This window comes from Natator depressus, chromosome 2 (assembly GCF_965152275.1).
Source record: "Natator depressus isolate rNatDep1 chromosome 2, rNatDep2.hap1, whole genome shotgun sequence".
Lineage (NCBI taxonomy): Eukaryota > Metazoa > Chordata > Testudines > Cheloniidae > Natator > Natator depressus.
In genome coordinates, this window is record NC_134235.1 from 155,689,432 (window position 1) to 155,713,509 (window position 24,078).

A 24,078-nucleotide genomic window follows, 5' to 3' on the forward strand; every position below is an offset into this window, starting at 1 on the left:
TTATTTAACTACAGGAACTACAGATAACCAGAAACATTAATATACCTTAAGTACTCTAGACTCCCCATCTTTTTATCACAACCCTAAGGAACGTCTGACAGAATAAAGCACTAAAATAGATTATAAATTTAAATTGTCTATCCTAAACGATCTTTTTTTTGCTTATTTCCTTCATTTCTATCCTTTTTCTCCATTCTTTGAAATGTATCATCTTTTGAATAGTATGGCCTTCATAATTCACTTGGGGATAATGCAACCGTCCCAAATTCATGCCAGTACAAACTTCATACCACACCATGATGATGTATGTGTTTCTGTGTATAATTTAGTGCATGATAAAATATAGATTTTTTATGCACCTCTGATTCTCTTGAAATCTGCCCTATAGTCCTCCTTTATTAATTCTAGCCATTCAAATCTTTAAATGCCTTTAAACAGCTGCTATTTTTAAAGATGGTCTGCCAAACAGATATTTTCTTCCTTTTCACACTTTTACTCTACCAAAATTACTGACCGATGGTCTTGGGTAGGCAATATTTAAGTCCTGCATCAGTGATGTATAAAGTCCAATATCATGTGATCTTTCAGGTCTAGAAACAAAAGTGTTATTCCATTGAAAAGGGATAATTCACAGCTTTCTACAGCACTTCTAGTCTTGCAAGGTGCAGAAAGTTTGGATACTGGAATTTCGACATTATGTATAGAAAGCTATTTTAAGTAATTCTTTGAGTCTTCAGGCTTATATAAGTTAGACTCATAATGGCTGGGGTACCAGGATTTGCAGGTGAAAGTATGAAATTGGTAGGAACAATCCTGGAAACGCTCTAAAATAGGCTCTTTCCACACACAAAAAACACTAAAAGCTTTTATATGTTGGAGAGAGGCTTTATTGGTCTCGTTTCTGATTGCATCGATACATCAGTCATGGCTCAGCCATTCATAAGCAATGTGGTACACTCAAGTCATTGTGAGAAAATACAGTGCCCCACCTTCCTGTACTATATATGCAGAATGTATTTTGTGTGCTTAGACATATTATAAAAAGATAGAATATGATAAATTTCTATAATGCCCTCAATGTATTTCACTTAAAGGATTACAAAGCCTATTGGGTGGAGGTACTTGGGTGGGGAAAACGTTATATAGTGACAAATGGCTGAAAAGGAGATAGTTCTAATAAAAAGCTAAATCCTGCTTCAGTTTAGACTCTGAATAACATTGTTGTAAGTCAATGGGGCTTCTTGTGATATAAGTTCATCAGGATTTGACACAAACTTTTTTGAACTCAAGGTGGCAGCAAACACCATCCAAGTGCTCTTTCAAAAAATTCTGGAACAATATTCTGCAATATTAATAGACAGCAAAAATAGAACAACGATGTTGTGTGCCGGGCTGGATTTCCAGCTGGGCACAGTAGACACGTGCCTGGGGGTGCTGGCGTTCCAGGGGCACCATACCTCTCTAAAACTGTGTACAACACCAAGGTCTGCTGTAGGCAGCGGAGGCACTGAAGATGCTGTGGCTAGGGGTGCGCAAGGTGTAAATCTGGTCCTGGCTGTGTGATAGTAGCCAAAGTGGACAAAAAGTGCTGAAGGATAGATGTAATAAAAATACCATCTTGGCAAAAAATGAGATGATCAAAACAAACTATATAAGAAAAAAATCTAACAGCTTTGTCAGTCTGAATGAGAGTCAGTATGTTTCTGAAAAATAACTTTGGTTGGACTTGCCCCCAGATTTGATCCATTTTTGGGGGGGAAAAAACAACTCATCTTAAAAGGCACCAGGGGATTCCAAACAATTTCCATATTAGATTGGCTTATTTTGCAAGTAAAGAGGCTTTTTCCTAACACACAAGCTACAGATTTCCTCCAGAATCTGAATATGTATTACATCACCACTTACAAAGATGCAACAGATCAATTTCTGTTCTTTGTTGTGTGTGCGCAGTCCCTTCGCTTTGAAAACAATTGCAACTTTGGAATAGCTTTTCTGAGAAGCCTGCAGGACTATATTAAGGTTACTTGTTATTACCCAAAATCTAATTGGCTTCCTGCTTGAATTGTGGATTTGATATACACAGAAACTTCCAGATTGGTGGATGAGAAAACAAACTGACAGCTAAGGAAACTTTTCAGTTTAAGTCTAAAGTAGCAGCTTTGTTTAGGTTAGCTTTAAGTGTCAGGACAGACTGATCAGTTTGTTGAACTCCCTTGGATTTCTGTTCAGTCTGAAGTTCTAAAGACATAAGAATGGACATACTGGGTCAGACCAATGCTCCATCTAGCCTAGTATCCTGTCTTCCGACAGTGCCAGATGCCTCAGAGGGAATGAACAGACCGGGCAATTATCAACAGATCCATCCCCTGTTGTCGAGTCCCAGCTTCTGGCACAGACACTTGAGGTTCTATTGCCAGCTACATAATTTTATTTTTTCTGATCTCAGTAAATGAAAGGAAAAACCTGAGCCAAAAGATTTGTCATCTGTAGTGGTACAAAACTACTGTGTACTTTAAAAGTAGGCAGTAAAACCTATTGAATTTGTGAACTTTACAGGGAGCCACTGTAAAGACTGTAAAATGAGTGATAAGGGTGGCTGAGTTACCTATAAGAATGTGAACTACTACATTGTATACAGGTTATATTCTGGATGTGACATGCTTGAGCACTCATGAAATGTAAGTCTTCTAATGACAGCATAATCCACTAGAAAAACAAAAAAGGAAGTCTCATGGATTACTGTTACTCACTGCCATTCACTTAAAAAAAATTGTGTGATGTCACAGCTGCTGGTTATGAGATTAAATAAATCTGTGTCCTTTTAACAAGTATTTTGTGCCTTGAATTAAACTGCTGGAGTGGTACTCTAAAGAAGCAGCACTGGCATTGAAGAACAGACCATCCTGAAAGTGAGAGATGGTTATGGGGAGAGGAAGGAGTAACGAGAGGGAGTCAACAAGCATAGTAGGAGTGCAGCAGCAGAGAGAGAACAGCCTGTGTAGCACATGGATTCAGTGCTCAGAACGAGGTATTATATAAAATAAAACATTAGAAAATAATGAGACAATAATTTCACCTGTTCGTTTAAAAAACAAAACAAAACTGAAAAAACAAATTCCACCATGTGGAACCACCTTGACCTCTTGTAGGTCATCAACAGGTTTGGTACCCATGTCCTTTAAATACACAGTACAGACTTCTACCGCTTAAACCAATGGTAAATAGTATCAGTGTTATGCTCTTACTTTTTCTGTAGCCTAGCCAGTAGAGAGGGACATGTCATAAACTTTCCAGTAGCTTACACAAGTATTTGCTAGACAGCAGAGAAATGCTGAGAATCAGAATCCTTGGGTTCTGTTCCTCGCTCTGTTTCTGATGATACAGCCAAGAGCACAGTTTTGGTACATTCTTTCTGAAAGGCAGTGTGGCACTGTGGATGGGATTTGACATATTGCAGACAGATCTATTTCCAGGTCTGCCATAAGTGACACTGTGCAATCTGTTACCTTATTGATAAAATAGTTGAATGTCCTGTTTTCTAAGGCAGGAGTGTGAGACATTGCTCAATAATAAGAGTTGTAAAGTGCACAGCATTAACACCAATTAGTAGAAAGTGGTGGACTAGGACTTCAAGTTAGCTCCCAACCCAATTCACCTTCCCCTAAATCAAAACAGGGTGTGGTTGATGGGTCCCCTCTACACCCTCTATCTAGAGCTCTAGCTCTGTGACAGCTATGTAGGAGAGTCTGTGAGGATTGGGAGAAATCCTCAGTACAATTGTCATGTGCGAAGCTCCAAGGGTCTGCAGCATACTCAGTTTAGGTACAATATTCTGAGATTTTAGCAGCAGCCTTCTAACAAGTATTACTGTGCATGTGTAAATGGCAGTTTTCAGATTTATAAATTGGCCAAATCTGGATTTTCTTAGGGATAAGGCATCTCTCTAACTCCAAATATCCCTTCATCAAATTTCTTCTCCCAAGCATGCAGGAACTAGAGAGCTTTAACAAAAACAAAAGTTGGAAATTTTAACATTGGCAAAACTACCTATTTTTCAATAGCCTTTTTCTTGGAAACGATGGAATGACTTTGAAACCTTAAAAAAAAAATTCTTGAGACAAAAGAGACAAAAACCATCATGGAAAATTTCACCCTGATTCAGCTAAGCAGATATCATCAGGCTTATATGAAAAGTGTTAGACAAGCTTTAACTATAGCCACTATTATCATCTCTGCCTATAATAAAAGAATTTGGGAAGTCACCACTGACACGTGTATTTAGAACATCAGAGCTCATGTTTGTTTTTAACTATGCTACATAAAATATGTAAGGATATTACAATATTAGAGATTTGATCAATCTATGTAAGGAAAATCTTAGCACTCAGACCTGTGTCTTCCCACCACTCTTCCTCTCCCTTAATCCCACAAAAGCAAATAAGTATGTGATTAGAATGTTTAATGGATAACCACCAATTATTCTCCCGGGTGTTTAACAGTACAGTAGCATAGGATTTTTCCAAAAGACAACTCTAAAATGTGGCTTCCTTTTCATATTCAAAATATTATCAATAATGTGACACAACTATTACGAATAGTAATATGACTTATATTGTCATCTGCTCGGAGACACATTTTTGATATTGTATATGGCCTAATGTATCCTGTTATCAAAGTCCTACTCTTGGTACTCCATTGTTACAGTATGGTTCATTAGTTACATGAACTCAGTGTCATGAACTGTGTGCAGACAATGAAGAGGACAAACTGATTCCATTGGGTCTTTGCTGCAAGTACATCATGCAGCTTCGTAGGTGAGAATTGTCATAGGAGGCTTCCTGCTTATGCAACAGTCAAGTCTTACAGAGTAACTATTGAATAATGATTTTTAAAAGATGCTTTCCATTGGCCAAAGTTACTGCTCCTCTCTCTTGCTCCTGTGGGGGGGGGGGTGGGTGGGTGTGGGTGTGGGTGTGGGTGTGTGTGTGTGTGTCAGTTAGCTGCTGCTCTTCACCCAAGAGGTGGTTGCATTTTATTAGTCATGAATCTGTAATTTTATAATGTACTTCAGGATCTTTTAAGACTGATGGGCATTATAAACATGTGTTGTCACTTTTTCTTTGATTGTTTTACTCTATTTTTATAGGTTGTTTCTTAGTGTATTTTGTTTCTTTTTTAGGATGAACATATTAAAAATTTCCTTTAAAAGGAAAAAATTTTTTATACAGCAACGGCAAAAACATGTAAGTAGTTCAATGTTTATTTTCCCATTTCATTTATCAAATTTTTAATCAGTATTCTGTAAATTCTTTTGACTTGTTGTGAAAGGAACCAGGGTAGTAATTTTAGCCTTAAATTTCAGTGGCAGAGGAAGTTGGCTTGACAGATGCTCTCTGTCCTTACTGGGTTGCTCCATGTGGCTCTGCCCATTAAGTTTCCCCTTTCCTTCCTCCACTCTCTCTGGCTCCCATCTGCTGTCACCTTTTCCCCAGAGTCCCCTTTCTCCCCATTCTTATCCCCACCCCCTCAAGTTTAATTGTCGTCCTCCCCCCCATACCAACTACTTACTTCATTTCAGTATTTTTGGAGGTGTGAAGGGTCCGGGGGACTACAGAGGGGATCTTCTTCAGAGGGGATCTTCCTCTGTTCACTGACATTCAGCTGCCTGACACTTTCCATCAGATTACCAGAGTCTTGCTGCCCTTTTCTCAGATACTCCACCTGCTGGCCAGCTGCCTGCAGAATCTTCTCTAATGGTTAGTCTACCCGACCTGGTTGTGGTGGCACAAATGGTGACTTGGGCTAGTGGTCCAAATACAATCTCTTCTGACTGTCTGGGTACATACTCAGGCGGCTAGTCCTATCCACCACTTGTCTGTGTTGCCAGAGCCACACTGCTATTTTTAGCATGCTAGGCCCAGCATATATGTCTACCCAAGCTGGGAATTACATCTCTCAGCTGCTGAGTAGATGTACCCTACGTGCAGATGAGCCACTCTGTAGCTGAGTGTCTCTCAAAGAGGGCATGGATGGAGAAGACAGCACTGCAGGACACACAATGTTGGGCACTGCTGCCCTCCATTCTCCCAGATACCTTCTTTTCCCCATGGGACTCAAAGTTGAAAAGTGGTATGGGATGCATTATGGGGAAAAAATGGCAACTGAAAGATCTGGAGATAAAGCAGATAATGAGTGCCTTCCGCAGTACAGTAATTATACAGTAGTGTCTAAATTGGCAAAATTGGATGGTATACATGGAGATAGTTAAAATAATTGAAGTCAGAATACATTGCTCACTACAAGTTTTCTTTATAAGGTATTTTTCTTGAAGCTCACACAGTGGCAAAGAAACAGTACTGCAGCTGATAATAGATTCTAATTAGTATATTTTGATCTAGCTGTTTCCTCTAAGTCAGTGGAGAAGCTATTCAATCTTTTTTTGGGGGTGGGGTCAGGTGGGAAGCTAATTAGTTAGACTATAACAGGGGTCAGCAACCTATGGCATGCATGCCAAAGACAGCACGCGAGCCCATTTTTAATGGCATGTTGCTGCCTGCCGGGGCAGCAGCAGCATGCCATTAAAAATCCTGCCCGGCCCTCTGTTCTCTGCCTCCTGCCCCCTTCCGTGGGGGTATGGGGAAAGGGGCAGGGGGCAGAAGCTTGGTCCTGCCAGCTCCCCTGCCTCTTCCCGCAGTGTGCTGGGTTCCTGCCCCTCCTCCTCTCCATCCCTCCCTGCCGGCGGATCAGCTGATGGCCCTTGTGAGGGGGTGGGGGAGGAGCGGGGTCAGTGTGCTCGCTGCTCCCGGCAGAGGCAGAGAAGAAGCAGGGGCAGGGCCTTGGAGAAGGTGGGGGTGGAATCGGGGCATACCCCCTCCGGCCCCCTGCCGTGAGCACCCCACGACCCCAGCCCACAGCCCCAGCCCTCTGCCCTGACCCCCCCCACACACACCCAGCCCTCTGCCCTGAGCCCTGCAGCCCCGCACACCTCCCAGACTCCTGCCCTGAGCCCCCCAGACTCCAGCCCCGCACACCCCCCAGACTCCTGCCCCCTCACACACACCCAGCCCTCTGCTTGACTCCTTCACCGCCCCCCACGACCCAAGCGCTGACTCTGGCACCCCCACACATACCAGACCCCCACACCTGATGCCCTGACACCTGCACCCCCCTCACAGGCCCCCAGCCCTCTGCCCTGACTCTTGCACCCCCCCACACCATGCACCCCCCACATCCTGACTCTTGCACCCCACACATCCCCACTCCCACCCTGAGTACCAAACAGGGGCTCCTGCACCCCTCCCCCCACATTCCGACCTGCACCCCCTCACCAAATGGGAGCTGCCCAGGTAAGCTCTCCACACCCAAACCTCCTGCCCCAACCCTGAGCCCCCTCCTTCATTCTAGCTCTTAGCCAGACCCTACACCCCAACCTGCAGCCTGCTCCTTCACCCCCCAGCCCTGTGCTCAGTGCACTCCCACCCTCAGCTCAGTGCAGAGAGAGAGAGAGAGAGAGAGGAAGAGAATGGGCCAGAACCAGGGAGAAGGTAGGTACCAACTGTATGTGGGCAGGGCAGGGACCCCAGACTGGCAGCGGGCTGAGCGGGTCCAGGAGCCAGCGGATGGAACTCCTGAGTGGCAGCGGGCTGAGCCACTCAGCCCACTGCTGGTCTGGGGTCCCAGCCACTGGCCCCACACAGCCCACTGTCGGTCTGGGCTTCTGGCTGCTGGCCCCTTGCCAGCCGGGGCCCTGGCCGCAGGCCCCGCTCAGGCCGTTGCTGGCCTAGGTGAGCGAAACCCCAGACCAGCAGCAGGCTGAGCGGGCTGGTGGCATAAGATCAACACTTTAATTTAATTTTAAATGAAGCTTCTTAAACGTTTTGAAAACCTTGTTTATTTTACAGTACAACAATAGTTTAGTTATATAATATAGAGACTTTTATAGAGAGAGAGAGACCTTCTAAAAAACATTAAAATGTATTACCGGCACATGAAACCTTAAATTAAGGTGAATAAATGAAGACTGGCAAACCACTTCTGAAAGGTTGCCAACCCCTGGACTATAACATAAAATATAGACATCCATACTTAGTAATGTGTAGTCTGAATACTTTTGAAGATATTTGCATGTGTGGATTCTGTTTCAGTGAAAAATAAACAAGCTTTTTAACAACTAAGGCTGTAAATTTTCCCATGTCATAATTATATTTAAATTTGGGAGTGTCTTCCACCTGCACCCAAAATATTAAAGGAGACAAATATGGACATCTTCTTGCAATTACTGTAATCCTAATCCTGATCAAATATAAAAAGAAATGACAGTTGTTATCCTGGAAAAGTTGTCTCAGGCTCATTACTAAGTGAAAAGTTTTCAGAGGCTCTCAAACACCTGTCTCTTTGGGGAAAAAAATAGGGAAAAAAACTGGTGATTTGATGTAGCATTCTGTCTGACTTTGGGCTGTTTAGAAAGGGGGATGACTGCAGGGTTGTTGTTTTAAAGATAAGGTTGAATAATGTGTTCGTGTGTGGCTGAGTGGCCCCAGGTAGGTCCCTGCAGAATGGCAGAACAGCAGGTAGTACAAGGAAGGGAACTTTCTCATGCCCAGGGGAGGTGGTGTTCTCCTTATTTTTAAATTGAACAGTGGTAGAGATCTTACACAGAGTGTCAGAGGCTATGGGGAGGCATTCTGTGCTCTTAAGGCCTCTAATAAATAAATGAGGATATGGTGGGCCTCTGCATACCAAGTGGGACCCATAAGTGTGGTTGGCACACCAATTCAGAGGGTGCTCAGGGCTCCCAAATTTAGTTGCTTTATTTTTGGGAGAAGGAGTGGGGAGACTCAAAGCCTACCAAAGATGGATGTCCAGTAGTTTGCAAACTATTTCTACTAATTAGTTTCTACTAATTCTGCAATTTCTAATAATATATTATTTGCAAATATTTATCAATGGTTTATGTAAATAAATTTCAGCTTAAGGTTGGTTGCCAACTGTTCACTTATTCGCTCTGAATAATTTGTGGTGAGTGATAGGTCACTGAAGTCACAAAGTATTATTTCTGTTCCCTGATTGGATGACTGAAATACCAAATAATGAACAGCGAATTCTCTGTAAACTTATGAATATTCTTGTTTGCAGATGAATACTAGCATATATATGAATAGCAGCAGTTCCCAAAACAGTCACATGAACAAAATCCCCTTTGTGTTAATGTTTACAAATAGGGAATAATAAAAGAAATGAATGTGGTCAAACTGAGCAACCAGTTGGCACTTGAACAAATGCATTTTTTTAGTATTTGATCAGCTCTAGAAGTAGATATCACTTTAAACGTATTTGTTCACTACATAAAGAGTTCTTTACTCCTGTCAAAAAAGTTAATTTACACATTCAAGAGAGCTGCATCAACTTTGAAAAGGGCAGTGTTCTCAAAGTTCATTCTGTTGAGAAGCTGTTTATCTTGTTGAAAAATGACAGTTTGAAAGCTGTGATTTATAACTATCCACATCTCTTCAGTCATCATTTCCTTGTGTTTCATAACAATGCACAATGATCATAGTAATGCAAATGGCATCACACTTAAAGATCCACAAAACCTTAAGGAAAATAGGACCAGCTGTGTAACCTTTGTCTTCCTCTGTTTATATGACAAAGCAAACCAGGTGCACTGTTAAGTCTCCTCTCCAGATGTATCCATCGTTGTCAAATATATATGTAGGTCACAAGTGAAGGGGGACATAAAGCAGCCAATTCTGCAGCCCAGTGATATGGCTTGCTCTCCTATTACTCTGCCTCTCAATGAGAGGGTATGCTTACCTTGAAGACCCTGTTTTTCCAATGCAGGTGGGACAATTAGGCTGCCATTGGCCTTTCTCCGGAATATCAGGTGGCTCAGGTGGGCTTTGAGGGGAAGTGGCTGAGTATATTTAGGTCTTGGGATGTATCAGCCCTTCATTTCAGAGTTCAGAAGGAAAAGGTTAAATAAGACTGAGGAAAAATAGGAGATTGGGAGGAGAAGGAAAGACCAAGATGGATGGGGAAAGCACAGCAAGGAGTAGATTCCACAAACCACCTAAGGCTTCATGAGTAAGGTTTCTTTATGGATCATGATGTTGCTACAACATCTCAGGCTTTGCCATTGCAATATTTAGATGGATGGTATTTCTTGAAAATCTGGAGAAGGTGCTCAAAGGCCATGAATACGTGCTCATTTAAGACATTTTATGCACTTCAAGCCTGTTGATTCATGACTCATTTCAATCCCGAGTCGTCCTCCTTTTTCCTTTTCAGTACTTTTTCTCTTCTTACTCTTTGTGTGTTTTTTTTCCCATGCCAGCTGTTCTGGAGAAACAGCTACTCATCAGTTCTTTCCTCCTTTTGCTGATCAGTTGTTCAGCAGGGAATATCTAACACTTCTGATTTTACTGAAGAACTGATCAGAGGATGGGGAAGGAATTGATTAATCATATAGTGACTGATGCTACTAAAGCGCAGCTTTGACATTTGGGTTTAGTGGAAGCTGTAAGATGCAATGCTGGGAGTAGAAGCCATGCTTGTTTACTAGCAAAAATTTTAAATGCTTCAAAAAAGTAAAAAGTTTTATCCAACTTGTTTGTTGCTTACTGAACACTAGCCAATGTAGCTCTATTTTTACATATATTAAAATTTCACTAATTTGCTATTCTGTAAACAACACATCTGCAAATCTTCTCTAATTTTAGAGGCATCACTTGATTAATCACATTACTGACTGCTGGGTCTATGTATGTTTTGGAATTACAGGGTACTCCCCATTAACTCCTGGGAGCCTGCCGTTACTTTCATTACCCCAGCATTCAGTCCACAAACCTCTCTAATTGACACTACAGTCCTCACAAATTGTGAACTATTGAAATCCAAGGTGCTAGAGTCTGATCTTGTAAAGGGATCATAAACATAGGCCCCTACATCCACTTGTAGTTCCTTTGACTTAGTAGGATTCTGCATGGGTTTAATGGTCAGTGACTGTGGATCCCTTTGGAGGATTATGCTCTTGGTGAGCAAAAAGTCTTTTTCTCCATTTAACATTTTTTTCATTGATTAATAATTTTTAAAAAGTTGACTGGATCATCCTCAAGCCTTCCAAAATGAGATAAGAGCAAGCATCTGAATTTGCAGCACACAAAGGGAGCTTTTCAAAGTTATCGGTGATGGAGTGCAAACGCTTTCTCTTGTCCAGCAAAAATTCAAGTAGGAAATACTAGGTAAATTTCATCCCTGGCCTGTAAACCAAACATTTTTAGCATAAAGTTAAATTGAAATGTTCAAGTTAACAAATTCTTATGGCTAAAAATTAGTATTACAGATGGACAGAATTGTTTCCAATTTTTCCCTGCATTGGTCGTCTTTTGAACAAGTATGTCAGTTTAAACATTTTTAACCCGTATTGCAAGTGAGGAATCAGCAGGATGCTAAGAACTGCCAGTTGCTGTTAAATCTTTTGATACTGTATACTTTTTATACATGGCAAAAATTTCCCTCCAAATCTTCACAACACATATTTTAAAAGTTGTTTGTTTCAGTGTAAGCACTCGAATAGAAATATCCATGATCACCAAATACTGTTTTAGTTCCAGTATGATTGACCAAAGTTGAAAAATAAGTGCATTATTCTTTTCTTGTATAAACAGATCCATGTTAAATGTTTTAAAATATATATGAAGAAAGATGCATGTTAGACTAACTATAAAACAGATTACCATTTAAAATATCCACATACAAAGTGCCAAATCCTGCTCACCTTTCTCAAGGAGATGTCCTAATAGGGTTGCATAAGTATGGTTTGTTACAAATAAAGTGATTGATTAAAGTATGTGGTATTTAACAAGTAGTAGTTGTGAAATGTTGGCTCTCTGTATGTGTTTTAGCTGGTAGATGATGTTTTAAGAATTTGGGTCTACCCCAGTTATGAACTCAATTGTTGGAAAGCGGGTGAAAGGTGCCAATAAAATGTCAGAATAATTTATAACAATAAATGCTGATAGAAGAAGGTACAAAAGGGAAATAAAAAGATTAGATTAGTCCAAACAAAACTCTACTGATACCACCCAAGGACTGTGTAAAGATCGTGACTATAAACAAAAGATAGAATTGGAAATTAATAGACCAAAACTGGTGTGTGGGAAATTAGACCTAATTGGGGCACAAAATAATGGAGCTGTGAGCTTTTCCAGCCATCACCCCTTTTGGGGGTCTTTAAAAGAGACTTTGGGGGAAATCACGACACTAGGTGGGATGGGTGAACTGGAAGAAGTGAGCTTTACCATCATGACTGCCACCCCGGCCATCTGCTGGGACTGAGGGATCCACTATGAAACTGTTGGTTCTTTATTGTCCTGATTGCGAAAGGCATTGTGACCAGACGGAATCAAAGAGAGGGAACTGAAGACATTACCACCTCTACCAGATTTGGCTGAGTCCTAACAGCACCTGGAATGTGAGACTTAAGTTCCTGCTGTCAACCTCTTTGTTGTGTGTCCTTTTCCTTCTCTCTCTCTCTTTTTGCCTTGTGTTTAGTAAGAGTCTGGCTTAGTCAGCAAGACTGCATCTTTTGCAGAACTGCTGAGAACCTGTGATGAGAGACACTGCTAAAAGCAACATGTTAAACAGCCAGAAGCTGGCGTACCTTTGCTAGGTTTCAAAGTGGCTGATAAGACTGTGTGTTTTGCCTGTGTTTCTCTGGAAACAAGGTTGCAAGTAAGAGGCAGCACCAAAGAAAACTGCATTTTCTGTCTTTGCTGTTCTTTTTTATCTCTTTCTCTGTGTGTTGGTCTTATTCTGCCTTCGGAAAAGCAACATCAAGCTTAAACAACAACAGCATCTCCAGCCCATCTCAATTATTTCTCTTTTCCCCAAAAAGGACAGTTATTGCCATCTTTAATATCATCTAGTCTAAAAGGCTATTAAATGGAGTGGGGGAGGGGAAATATTTCCTTATAAAATCTTTCTACAGCTAAAGGGAAAGGGGACAAGAAATATTGTAAAAATGAAAACATTATTTAATACTTTATATTTTAAGGGCTTTAATTGTTCCCTCCCCGCCTTTTTCTGTATCTTTAATAAAAAAACGTAAAAGATTTTTAGTGGTGGATTGTTGCCATGGAACTAAGCAAACCAAGGTGTCTCTACACAAAACCCTGAGCCTTGATTAACTGTTGAGTTTTGTGGAATGACAGGGTTATGTTAGCACCTCTGACTCTCTGGACCTATTTATTTCATTGAAATTAACACAACAGTGATATGGTGGTGATAGCCTTGTTTACAGTGGTCAGTACCATGGTCAGTGCTGTCAGCTTCTGTAGTATGCTTTTTGGGAAGTCTCTATATCTTAAGTAGATGCTATCCCAAGTAACTTAAGAACTGTTTTGAGTTTGATTTGGGTTAGTTCTAAACAAATCGTCTGTTAGAATGTACTCCCCATTGAATTTTTGTTTTTCCCTAAACAATGTAGGCATATAAAACTCAAGTGAAAGATTTTTTTGTCTTTAGTTTTGGAAAGATCATTGTTTGAAGATCTGATATTTTAACTGACATCTGAGCAGTCTGATAACTTAAGCAGATTCCACAGTTTTGTCAATGATATTTAACTTCGTAAAGTGTGGTCAGAAAAGTGATTGTAACACCTCTTTGACATTTCAGATTGGTTCTCCATCAATGAGTGTTTTACCACTTGAAAATAGTCTACGGAGACATCAATTTTATTTTATTCTGTTGATTCTTTGCACTTACTGATGACTTATCAGTTTAAAATTACTTTTAGTTGTAAATTGCCTGTTAGCTTTACTTGATTTTTAAATCTTTTTCTTAATATGGTCAATCTGCATATTCTATACTGATACATAATGTGTTTGTTATTCTAGAATGAATCCAGAGAACATATAGTTGCCTTCAACATGCTAAATTACAGAGCATGCAAAAATCTATGGAAATCTTGTGTAGAGCATCACACTTTTTTTCAGACAAAGTCATCACTACCTCATGAAAGAAAGATATTGTCCCATTATTGGACCTTTGGTTCTAGAAACCCAACAAAGTGAGTACAGTGCCTAAAGGCGTGACTTTCTAATTAATTTGAAAATTCATTTTCAAGTCTTGTACAAAGTTGAAAGTTCAGGACTGTAGTTCATTAGTTGAATCCTGTTTCCAGTACTATCGGAGACTTGGTAGGTAACTTTGAGTAAATCACTGAACCGCACTGTGTGTGTTTCCCCAACTGTAAAATAAAGAGAAACTTAATTCCTCACAGAACAGTTCTTGAAGTTTTGTTGTTTGCAGAGCATTTTGAGATCTTCAGGCAGAAACAAGCATAGAATTGTAGCATGGTATCCTTATTATGGAACCTCATTTTATAGAAATATTTCATGCCATTAAATTAAAAATAAAACAAAAAAAAAGTTCTTTCTTTGGATTTAAACCTGGTTCACCAGGGTGGTTTAAAACCCACATAGTTCAACTGTGTACAAAGGTATAAGAGAACCAGAAAGTAAAGTGACATGAAACTAATGACAAAATATTTTTGCGAAACAGACTTGTCTGTTTTCCCTTTCTAAGTTGACAGAAATAAGCAGTTTTAAAGATGAAAAATTTACATTTAGTTTTAATAATCTCCAGTTATGTTAATAGCAGAGGTAAGAAAGCTTTTTTACAATACTGTTGTTTTTAACATTCATAAAAAAAAGAGTAGACCGAAAAATACAATAACGAAGCCTGCATAATTCAAAATTGGTTTGAGTTTTAAACTCAAATCTGTATCATGCTCTACAATAAATATGACTACATTAAATGTTCAAGCATCTGTTTTCAATTAATCTTTTATAATACATTAGGATTTACTCTAATACGTGGATTCTATTACCAAAGGAATTAGTGTTTTCAAATAATTAGGAAATAAGTATAGCTGGAAGAGATTTTTTTGAACAAAAAGCAATGCAATGCAAAACATATTTAAGCATTTGGAACATTGGTGGGTCAGGAGCTGCTGCAACACAAGCTCTTCTAAATTCTGTATAACTATGTAAAGATGGGAAGTTTCAACTCTCTGTAGTGAGCGAGCAGCAGGACCTGCTGGCTGCTAATTTTTTGAAGAAATGAAAGAGTCTAGTTTTATAGTTTTTTTTTCCACCTTTCCTGATTTGGGGCAATTTTTTCAGACATTAGCATGTAAATCATACCATATGAAAGAGTTGTGCTCCGTGGTTCTAATTTGCAGGTACAGTTTAAGCATCAGTATCTGAAAATGTACTGTTCGTCTGTCTTTCTAATGGGATTAATAATGTCTCCATGGCAGTTCTAGAACATAAGTATTAAGGCTACAGATTGAGCTTCTCAAGAATTTATTTGATGAAGAGACAAATCCTCCTTCCTTACTCATGAGGAGTCTTGTAATGAAAAGCATAAAAGGATGATGCACGGTAGAGATACTTATATATATAAGATTTTATGTGTGTATAACAAGAAGAAAATTCACAAAAACAGGTTGATGATCTGGGAAGGCAGTTTACAGAAATCTTCATTAAACAGCAAGAAAATGTCACTCTCCTGTTGACCTTTCTAGAGGAATTTGACTTCCACGTTCACTGGCCTGGAGTGAAACTTCTTACGTCACTGTTAAAACCATAAAGGACAGCACAGCATAGTACAAATGGGTGCCTTTCATTCACCATGGACATCAGAAGTACTATATATATAAAATCTATACCTTTTCTAAATTGCTACTCTAAATACTGATAGTTATATCATGTACAGTTTATTTAGTACTTACAGGGAGGGCAGCTCTCCCCTCTCTCACCCAGTGGAAAACTATGTAATTTGATAGCCAGTAGAATAAAAACATCATAAATTATGCTGTCTGGGATTGTATTCATAGAAGATACTCAAACAAATATATAAATGTATTTAAAAGTAACTGCTATTGCACATTTTAAGCTTATGTATCTTAAGGAGGGATTTTTGTAGACAGTTTAAAAAACAGTTTAAAACAAAAATATAAAAAATAAAACCAAATCTTTCAAATCTTCCTAGTTTGCACAGTTATACCTGCTCTGAGAAAAGAACCATATGATCTAGTTTCTGTACATATTGCATCTAATTGCAAAAACGTTTTCTTAAGACATTTTTATTTTAGGGTAAAAGACCTATTTTTTTAATTGATATACCCATCTTCTGCTGCAATTGCTACAGAGGTGTAAAGGCAAGTAAACTTAGAGGAAATTCCTAGGATTGAGGGTACTCAGAGAATCTTTAGTCTCTTTTGGAGAACTCATGATCAAAGTCAATTTAGGAGAAAAAATTGAAAATCTAGAAAACATTTTCTTAGCATTTGTTATAAAGTGTTTTAAATCTGAGCTATTTGTCAGTTATTAGATACTAGGGGTGTCGATTCATCATAGTTAACTTGTGCAATTGAGAAAAATTAATCGTGATTAAAAATTAGTTGGGATTAATCGCAGTTTTAATCACTGTTAAACAACAGAATACAAATTGAAATGTATTCACTATTTTGGATGTTTTTCTACATTTTTAAATATATTTAAATTACAACACAGAATACAAATTGTACAGTGCTCACTTTATATTATTTTTATTACAAATATTTGCACTGTAAAAATGATAAACAAAAGTAGTATTTTTCAGTTCACCTCATACAAGTACCATAATGCAATCTCTTTATCGTGAAAGTGCAACTTACAAATGTAGATTTTTTTTTTTTTACATTAACTGCACTCAAAACAAAACCATATAAAACTTTAGAGCCTACAAGTCCAATCAGTCCTCCTTCTTGTGCAGCCAGTCACTCAAACAACTAAGTCTGGTTACGTTTCCACAAGATAATGCTGCCCACTTCTTGTTTACAATGTCACCTGAAAGTGAGAACATGTGTTCGCATGGCACTTTTGTAGCTGGTATTGGAGGGTGGTGAAGCACTGGAATGGGTTACGGAATCTGCATCCTTAGAGGTTTTTAAGTCCGGCTTGATAAAGCCCTGGCTGGGATGATTTAGTTGGGGTTGGTCCTGCTTTGAGCAGGGGGTTGGACTCGATGACCTCCTGAGGTCTCTTCCAACCCTAATGTTCTATGATTCTCTGAATTGAAAAATACTATTTCTTTTGTTTTTACAACACAAATAATTGTAATAAAAAATAAATATAAAGTGAGCACTGTACACTTCGTATTCTGTGTTGTAATTGAAATCAATATATTTGAAAATGTAGAAAACATCGAAAATATTTAAATGAATGGTATTCTATTATTATTTAACAATGCGATTAATCATGATTAATTTTTTTAATAGTTTGACAGCCCTATTAGATACTGTACCAAACACTCTTCCTTGGGAAGTTTGAGGAGTCTTTCTTAGAAGTTGGAGGATTTTGACAAAGTGAGCCTTCCCTCCATCTTTTTCCTGACACTGCGTGTGTAAATTTAAAATATTTTCCACTTCTCCCGGACGCTGTTGGCAGTCATGTGTGGTCTTGACGTGATGGGTTCTATACTTCAACAAAGCACACTCATTAAAAGCCTTATTATATATTTTAAGCAGGCTGCCTTCTCCTTTTCAAGAGTAAACACTCCTTGGCTCTCCAGTTTCCATCAATACATTGAATATGAAAAAAAAACCTAGAGATTTCTGCCATCTGGCTAAGTAATTATTATTTTGTCAGCTTTATTAAATGAACTTACTCCAGTTAAATGTAAGATTTGTTGTTTTCTGCCCAAAGAATGAACTGTTGCCAATCACATGGCCTTTGTCTAAGATAGTAGACTAGCTACAGGAACTCTTATCATTCTGGGATTTGAGCCAGAACAATTACAGTACACATGGCTTCAGTTTCAGTAACAAGGTGAGCACATAAACTTTTAAAAATGGATAATAGCCATGGGTTCTAAAGGAGATTAGCCCCATCCTAGCAAATGAGCATGGTTCTAAAACAAAAATACTCCAAACAAACACACACCCTCAGTATCCCCCATTCCTCCATTTTCATGCAGGTCTTCAAATCACACAGGATGATGGAATATCTTAACTAGATTGAGATCTTTTTTGAGATCCAGAATAGATGTTTTTTCTAAAAGATCTGCTCTAGGAATTATTTTGGGGAAGTTCTATGGCCAGTGTTATATAGGAGGTCAGGTGAGATGATCACAGTGGTCCCTTCTGGCCTTGGAATCTATGAATATGGGAATCGGATACATTCAGTTCCACTTCCATTTGTGCTTTTCAAGTCAACTTTGAAATGAAGTTTAAAACCATAGATGAGAAATCCTTTGATCAGAACTAAAAACACCCAATAGACCAACTTAAAGTATTTAACTACCATGTGTCCTGGAGAACAAAAATCATGGAAAACTAAACATAATTGTTTTATTAGAATGAGGGAGAATTGTTTATATCCAACAATCCACTGCATACATAAATAGTATTGTGTGCTCCAGGCTTCATAGCTTTGCAAAGCTACGAATCTTAACCCATGCCATGCAAGTTCTGTCCAGCACAGAGCCAGAGGGTGGAGTCTCAGCTGATATAAACTATCACAGCAGGAAAAGAGAGCTGCTTCCATACTTAAAATTATTTCCTTCTGTCTTTTTGTTATGTATCACAAATTGTCCCCAAAAGAGGAAAAATAAAAAGATAATTTTTTGCAATATGACCTCCTGAATTTTACGGGAAAGAAATGGTAAAAAAGTCAGGAAATAAAAATGAAAGAAAACACCTAAATAATGTATAGAGTTCGGGAAATGTACTGCAGAAATCTAAAGATCTTACTGCAGGAATTTAGATCTACTGTGATCTGGACAACTGCTGACCAGTTAGAGTTTTAAGGTAGAAGAGCTCATAAATCACAAAGTCTATGAATCCATCCTATGTGTTCTTGGAATGCTGGGAATCCCTGCTTTCTAATGATATAACATTTATCTGCTATGACCATTTATGAGAAAATGAACCTTAATAGTTTCTGCTCCGTCATTTGAGCGCTACTTATTTTTGGCATGGTTCCAGATCCCAGACCTCACATCACTTACCTCCTCCACTCCACCTACAGTTTTCATGAGAAGTGTAGGACTTTCTCCATGACTCACTCTTAAATGCAGATCATCTTAGCAGTTTTTACCAAAGAAATTTAAAAAATTAGCAACCTGTCTCCTGCTACTCTCTCTGCTTGCGGCTGTTGACTTAATAAGCAACTTCAGTGGAGCATGGTGCTTGTTTCTGGAACTAGGATAAAAATAAAAAATTAGATGTGTGGCTAACCATTAGCTAACATAACATTAACTAAAAAAGCACATAAACAAGACTGTCCTATAATTCACCATAATGCTCACTTTTTTTCTTCAAATTATTGGGTGTTAAAGCTGATTGTGCCAATATTGCTTTAATAAGCATATGAAAACTTCCTCCTTCTAATAGTTACACTAATTGGTGTGTATAAGTTCCATAGAATAACATTTGAACAAAAATATTTAAGAATGAGGCTCTTAATTATATACATACGCATTGTCCTATTCTATCAGTTTTTATATATACAGCTTCCAATCACTTAAATGAGAATTACATGTAAATAAGTGCTGCAGAACCAGATCCTAAATGAAGAAAAAAATCTAAAGTTTTTGAGAGAATTTAGGCAACGATGAAATCATCACATTATTAGCTTTAATAAAATAATTACGGCATTAAAATTATTTATCAATAATTACATCTGTTAACTAGATTGGAATTCAGATTTGCAAAACAAAGGAAGAAAGAAATTTCTATCAATCTAATGTAATAAAAAAGAAAACAATTTGGATATGAATTAAGGAACCAAGGATACCTTGCTGAAATGAAAATGATTGTTTTTCTTCTGTTGGGAGTTTTAAAGCATTTCCTTTCAATTGTTGAAACTACAAAAGGCTTAATTGGTACTCGTGAAATACATTTGCATAAATGTAACTGATTTTAGTATTCTATATAAAACAGTTATTTAAAGGGTATTATTTCCTTTCAGGTCTGTAAACAGCCACTACTGCAGAAAAGTCATAGGTGGGATGGTATGGAACCCAACTATGAGGAGATCTTTATCTGTTGAACATCTAGAGACCAAAAGCCTGCCTTCTCGGTCTCCTCCTGTTACCCCTACTTGGTAAACAAAGTTTCAACCTTACAAAAAATAAAGGCAAATTTCTCAATTTTGTTGTACATTTACAAAACAGGACAGTATATAATTTAATATAGTCTTTATATATATTTTTAAAAGTCTAGGTTATTTTAAAAGAAGTAGTCTACCAAGGAAGTTGATCGTTATATTTCAGGGAAAAATCAATCAGTTCATTTCTTTGTCAAAGCACATTTGTATTACAGGTTTCAGTTTATTTGCTGCACTTTGTACATTGTATGGTCACAAGATTTTCAGAAATATTTAATGATCATTAATATCATTCTGGAGTGTATTAACAGCAGTGTTGTATGTAAAATACAGGAGGTAATCATCTTGTTCTGTTCTGCACCGGTGAGGTCTCAGATGGAGTACTGTGTCTAATTCTGGATGCTACACTTCAGGAAAGATATGGACAAATTAAGAGCATCCAGAGGAGAGCAGCAAAAATTTAACAAGTTTTACAAAACCTTATGTCTGAGGAAAGGCTGAAAAACTGGGCATGTTTGGCTTTCAGAAAAGAAGACTGAAGGGGAGACATAAGTCTTCAAATATGTCATGGGCTGTTTATAAAAAGGATAATCAGTTGTTCTCCATGTCCTATGAAGGTAGTAGTAGTAGCAGTGGGCTTAATCTGCAGCAAGAGAGATTTAGGTTAGATATTATGAAAAACTTTCTAAGGATAAGGATAGTTAAGCACTGGAATAGGCTTCCAGGGGAGGTTGTAGAATCTCCACTATTGGAGGTTCTGAAGAACAGATTAGACAAACACGTGTCACGGACGGTCCAGCTTTGCTTTGTCCTGTCTCAGCGCAGGGTGCTAGATTTAATGACATCTCAACATCCCTTCCAGCCCTATACTTGTGTCATTTCAACCAATTTTTCTGTCACTGAAGTAAAATTTACTGTGTCCTGTAATTTAGGTCTCAGGACACGTATTGCAATAGAATGGAATTAGTTACTTTTGAAAGAGCTTTACAAAGGGTTCTGTCTCAACCAACTTGTGTTCATGTGTTTCCTGTAAGGAGGAGTCCTAGACTACGTCATGAGATTCGTAAACCACGACATTCATCTGTAGACAACCTTACAAATGAGATTGCGTATATTACAGAAACAGAGGATGTTTTTTACACATATAAGGGTTCTCCAACATCAAAGGACAGTGATTCAGAGTTCTCCCAGAACCGCAGTCCACGGAGGAGGTAAGGATCTCTGAAAACAGCAAGTTAATTGTTTTGACTTCAGCTCTTACATCATCTTTTGTAGAGGAACAATATTACACTGAATTAAACAAATTCTGTATTTAAGTCTCTCAGAATTAAAGATTATGCAAAAAATGGGGACACCATAATACTTCATATACAAAGCAACAGGTATTTCAAAATATAGCTAAATGAGAATGTTCTCAGTAACTTGGAGAATTGGAGAAGATGATAAACTTAACAGCCGTTGCCTGCATTAGGCACTGGCCAGAGAAAAGATCTAGAAAAATACATTTTTTAACTTTCATCTTGGTCAGAGAATGCAATAAATAAAATACAGTTTCTTTCTCTGTGGTGCTAAGGAAGATGGCTTCCGGTGAGCTGGATTACTCCTGATCATATGCGCCATGTCACTTGGAGCATTGAGGCGTCCAGTCTTAAATGCAGTATATTCTCAATTTTAAAACACAGAGCAAGAATTTCTTTGCCAGCAAAGTTTGAACCTAACCCTTGTCAGGTTCTGTGAGTGATTGTGGACCTCAAACCCGGGCCCCCGGATTTCCCAGGCAGTGCTGAGCCTGTGGCCACCACCCAGCAACTCACCTGAACCAGAAGAGAAGGGGGCTAGTGAAGCTCTAGCTCACAGAGGGCCTACCCACAAAGCTTCTGATTGGAGGAGATGTCCAGTCCCACCCATTGGCTGTGACACAGTACTTAAACCACAAAGAGGCACAGGAAGTTGTCTGAGTAATTAAATGAAACTCTGACTGGGTGCTGCTGTGGATCCTACCTAATTTGCCTGATTCCTGAGCCCTGCCTTTCTGTTCCTGCCCTCCTAAATCCCAGACCCCTGTCTGTTCCTGCTGCTTGCTTTCTTGCCTCACCCGCGATCCCTGCTTCTACACTGTACTCTGATGCTGACTCCAGATTCAACCCCTGGCTTGGCCTCTGGTACTGGCTCTGGCTCTTGGCTTGACTCTTGACTCTGGTTCTTGCTCCTGACTCTAACTATTAGGTTTTACTGCCCATGCCCCGGTCCCTACAGGTTCACAGATAAAATTTATACTCGAACCAAAGTGGAGATGCAGTGCTTTTGCTGTTCTTAGTGCCCTGTTTTCAAAGCTGAGCCCCATTCAGGAAAATGACACCAATATTCTCCCTCATAACTTGGCAATATGATAGTAAAGGCCTACACATCTTAATTTTATACATCTTTTGAGCCATATTGGGTCTTCACCCTACACTTTGAGAAACAGTGTTAATGCAAGGTGTTCAAACCACGTATCGTAATTATCATATACAGATTTACTTTAAGTCAACGAAATCATGCAGTTCTAGTTGTAAACCCAGGGATTTAAGTACACTGTCTCCATTTTGAAGATGGCAGAATTTTTATTGTAAGGTCACAAAAATGGTTACCTGTAAAATAGGAAAAACCACAAAATTTAATATTACTTGCATAGAGTGCATGACATTTGACTAAGAACACTGCGTGCTTGCCAACCTCACTCACAAAAGTGGGACTGAATACCAGCAAATTAAGTTAAATGTTAGCTGTGCATGCAATAACCATCATAGTACATAAAAATATGTAATGTCACTTTTTTGTGTAAATAATCATAAATAGGAAGCCTTGTCCTCCCACAGTAAAAGTGTAAAAAGAAGTGACAGACAAATTATGCCCTTTCAGCAGTCTTTCAGATCTAAGTTCTTTTAAAAAGAATTTCTGGGAACATTTAGTAATTCAGGAAATCTTCATATGAGATCATGATTTTAACCTGAGCAATATATCTAGTGTCTTGATTTTTGTTTTTACATTAATATGCAGGTGTGGTCATGCCGCTAATATTAATTGCATATCTTCAAGTAAAGATACACTAACTTGTTATGCTTTCTCACCACTCCAGTATTATCTCTTCCCTTTCTGTTTGCTTTCTTTTGTACTGGCTGGTTGTCTTGGTAAATGCTATGAGAACAACTTATTTTTGTGGTATGTCTCACACACTGAGAACAGAGTTCCAGTTTCACTGAGAATACCACATTTTTCTTTTAAATGTGACTTTTGCTGATTAATGGACCAGAACACAAAATGGAGGTTGTATCCTAGCAATTTTGTTTTGATTATGTTAAACATGCAGGGTAAGAACATCACCATTAGTTCACAAAATCAGATGTGTGTATGTTTATACACATCTCAGGCATTTCCTGGTTGTCTTACAGATGTATTTAAACTATGGTCCCATGAAGCTCAACTGAGAGTGCAGATTCTTAGCTATGAACAGCTATGTGTAATAGGGGTGAAAACAATGAGCTATTGGCACACAGAACAAGTATCTTTTATCAGATTGGCTGATAGCTTTTGTGAAATGAATGGTCATGGATTTTTTTCCCCATCTATTAACATTTGAGGTAGATAATATAGTAACCATAAGGATACTACTTCTCCATAGTTAAGATTGTAACCAGTTTACTGTAGCTGACTACCCCCTCTAAACTCTGACATCCCAACCTTCTCCCCCTTCCCCCCACACACAAAGGCAGCAAATCTCTGACAACATGAGGGAAAGTTTGAGGCTGCTGAACATAGAGAAGAGGAAGATCCTCTCGTGCTATCTTTGTCCCCATCTAGAAATACAAAAAAACAACTTTGAACTTAGTTTTGTTCTGAACATTGCCAGATTTACTCTGAAAGCAACATAGAATGTTTCTGT

The 24,078-nt window shown here is 38.7% G+C and overlaps 1 protein-coding gene across 1 annotated transcript in view; it reads left to right on the forward strand.

The window, feature by feature from the left end:
• PTPN3 (protein tyrosine phosphatase non-receptor type 3) overlaps nucleotides 1–24,078 on the forward strand; it is a 192,350-nt gene that overhangs the window by 58,394 nt on the left and 109,878 nt on the right. Inside the window, exons 10-13 of the mRNA XM_074945195.1 lie at nucleotides 5,180–5,243; nucleotides 13,896–14,068; nucleotides 20,019–20,153; nucleotides 21,191–21,367. Of these exons, the coding sequence (XP_074801296.1) occupies nucleotides 5,180–5,243; nucleotides 13,896–14,068; nucleotides 20,019–20,153; nucleotides 21,191–21,367 (549 nt within the window). The remainder of the gene's footprint in view (nucleotides 1–5,179; nucleotides 5,244–13,895; nucleotides 14,069–20,018; nucleotides 20,154–21,190; nucleotides 21,368–24,078) is intronic.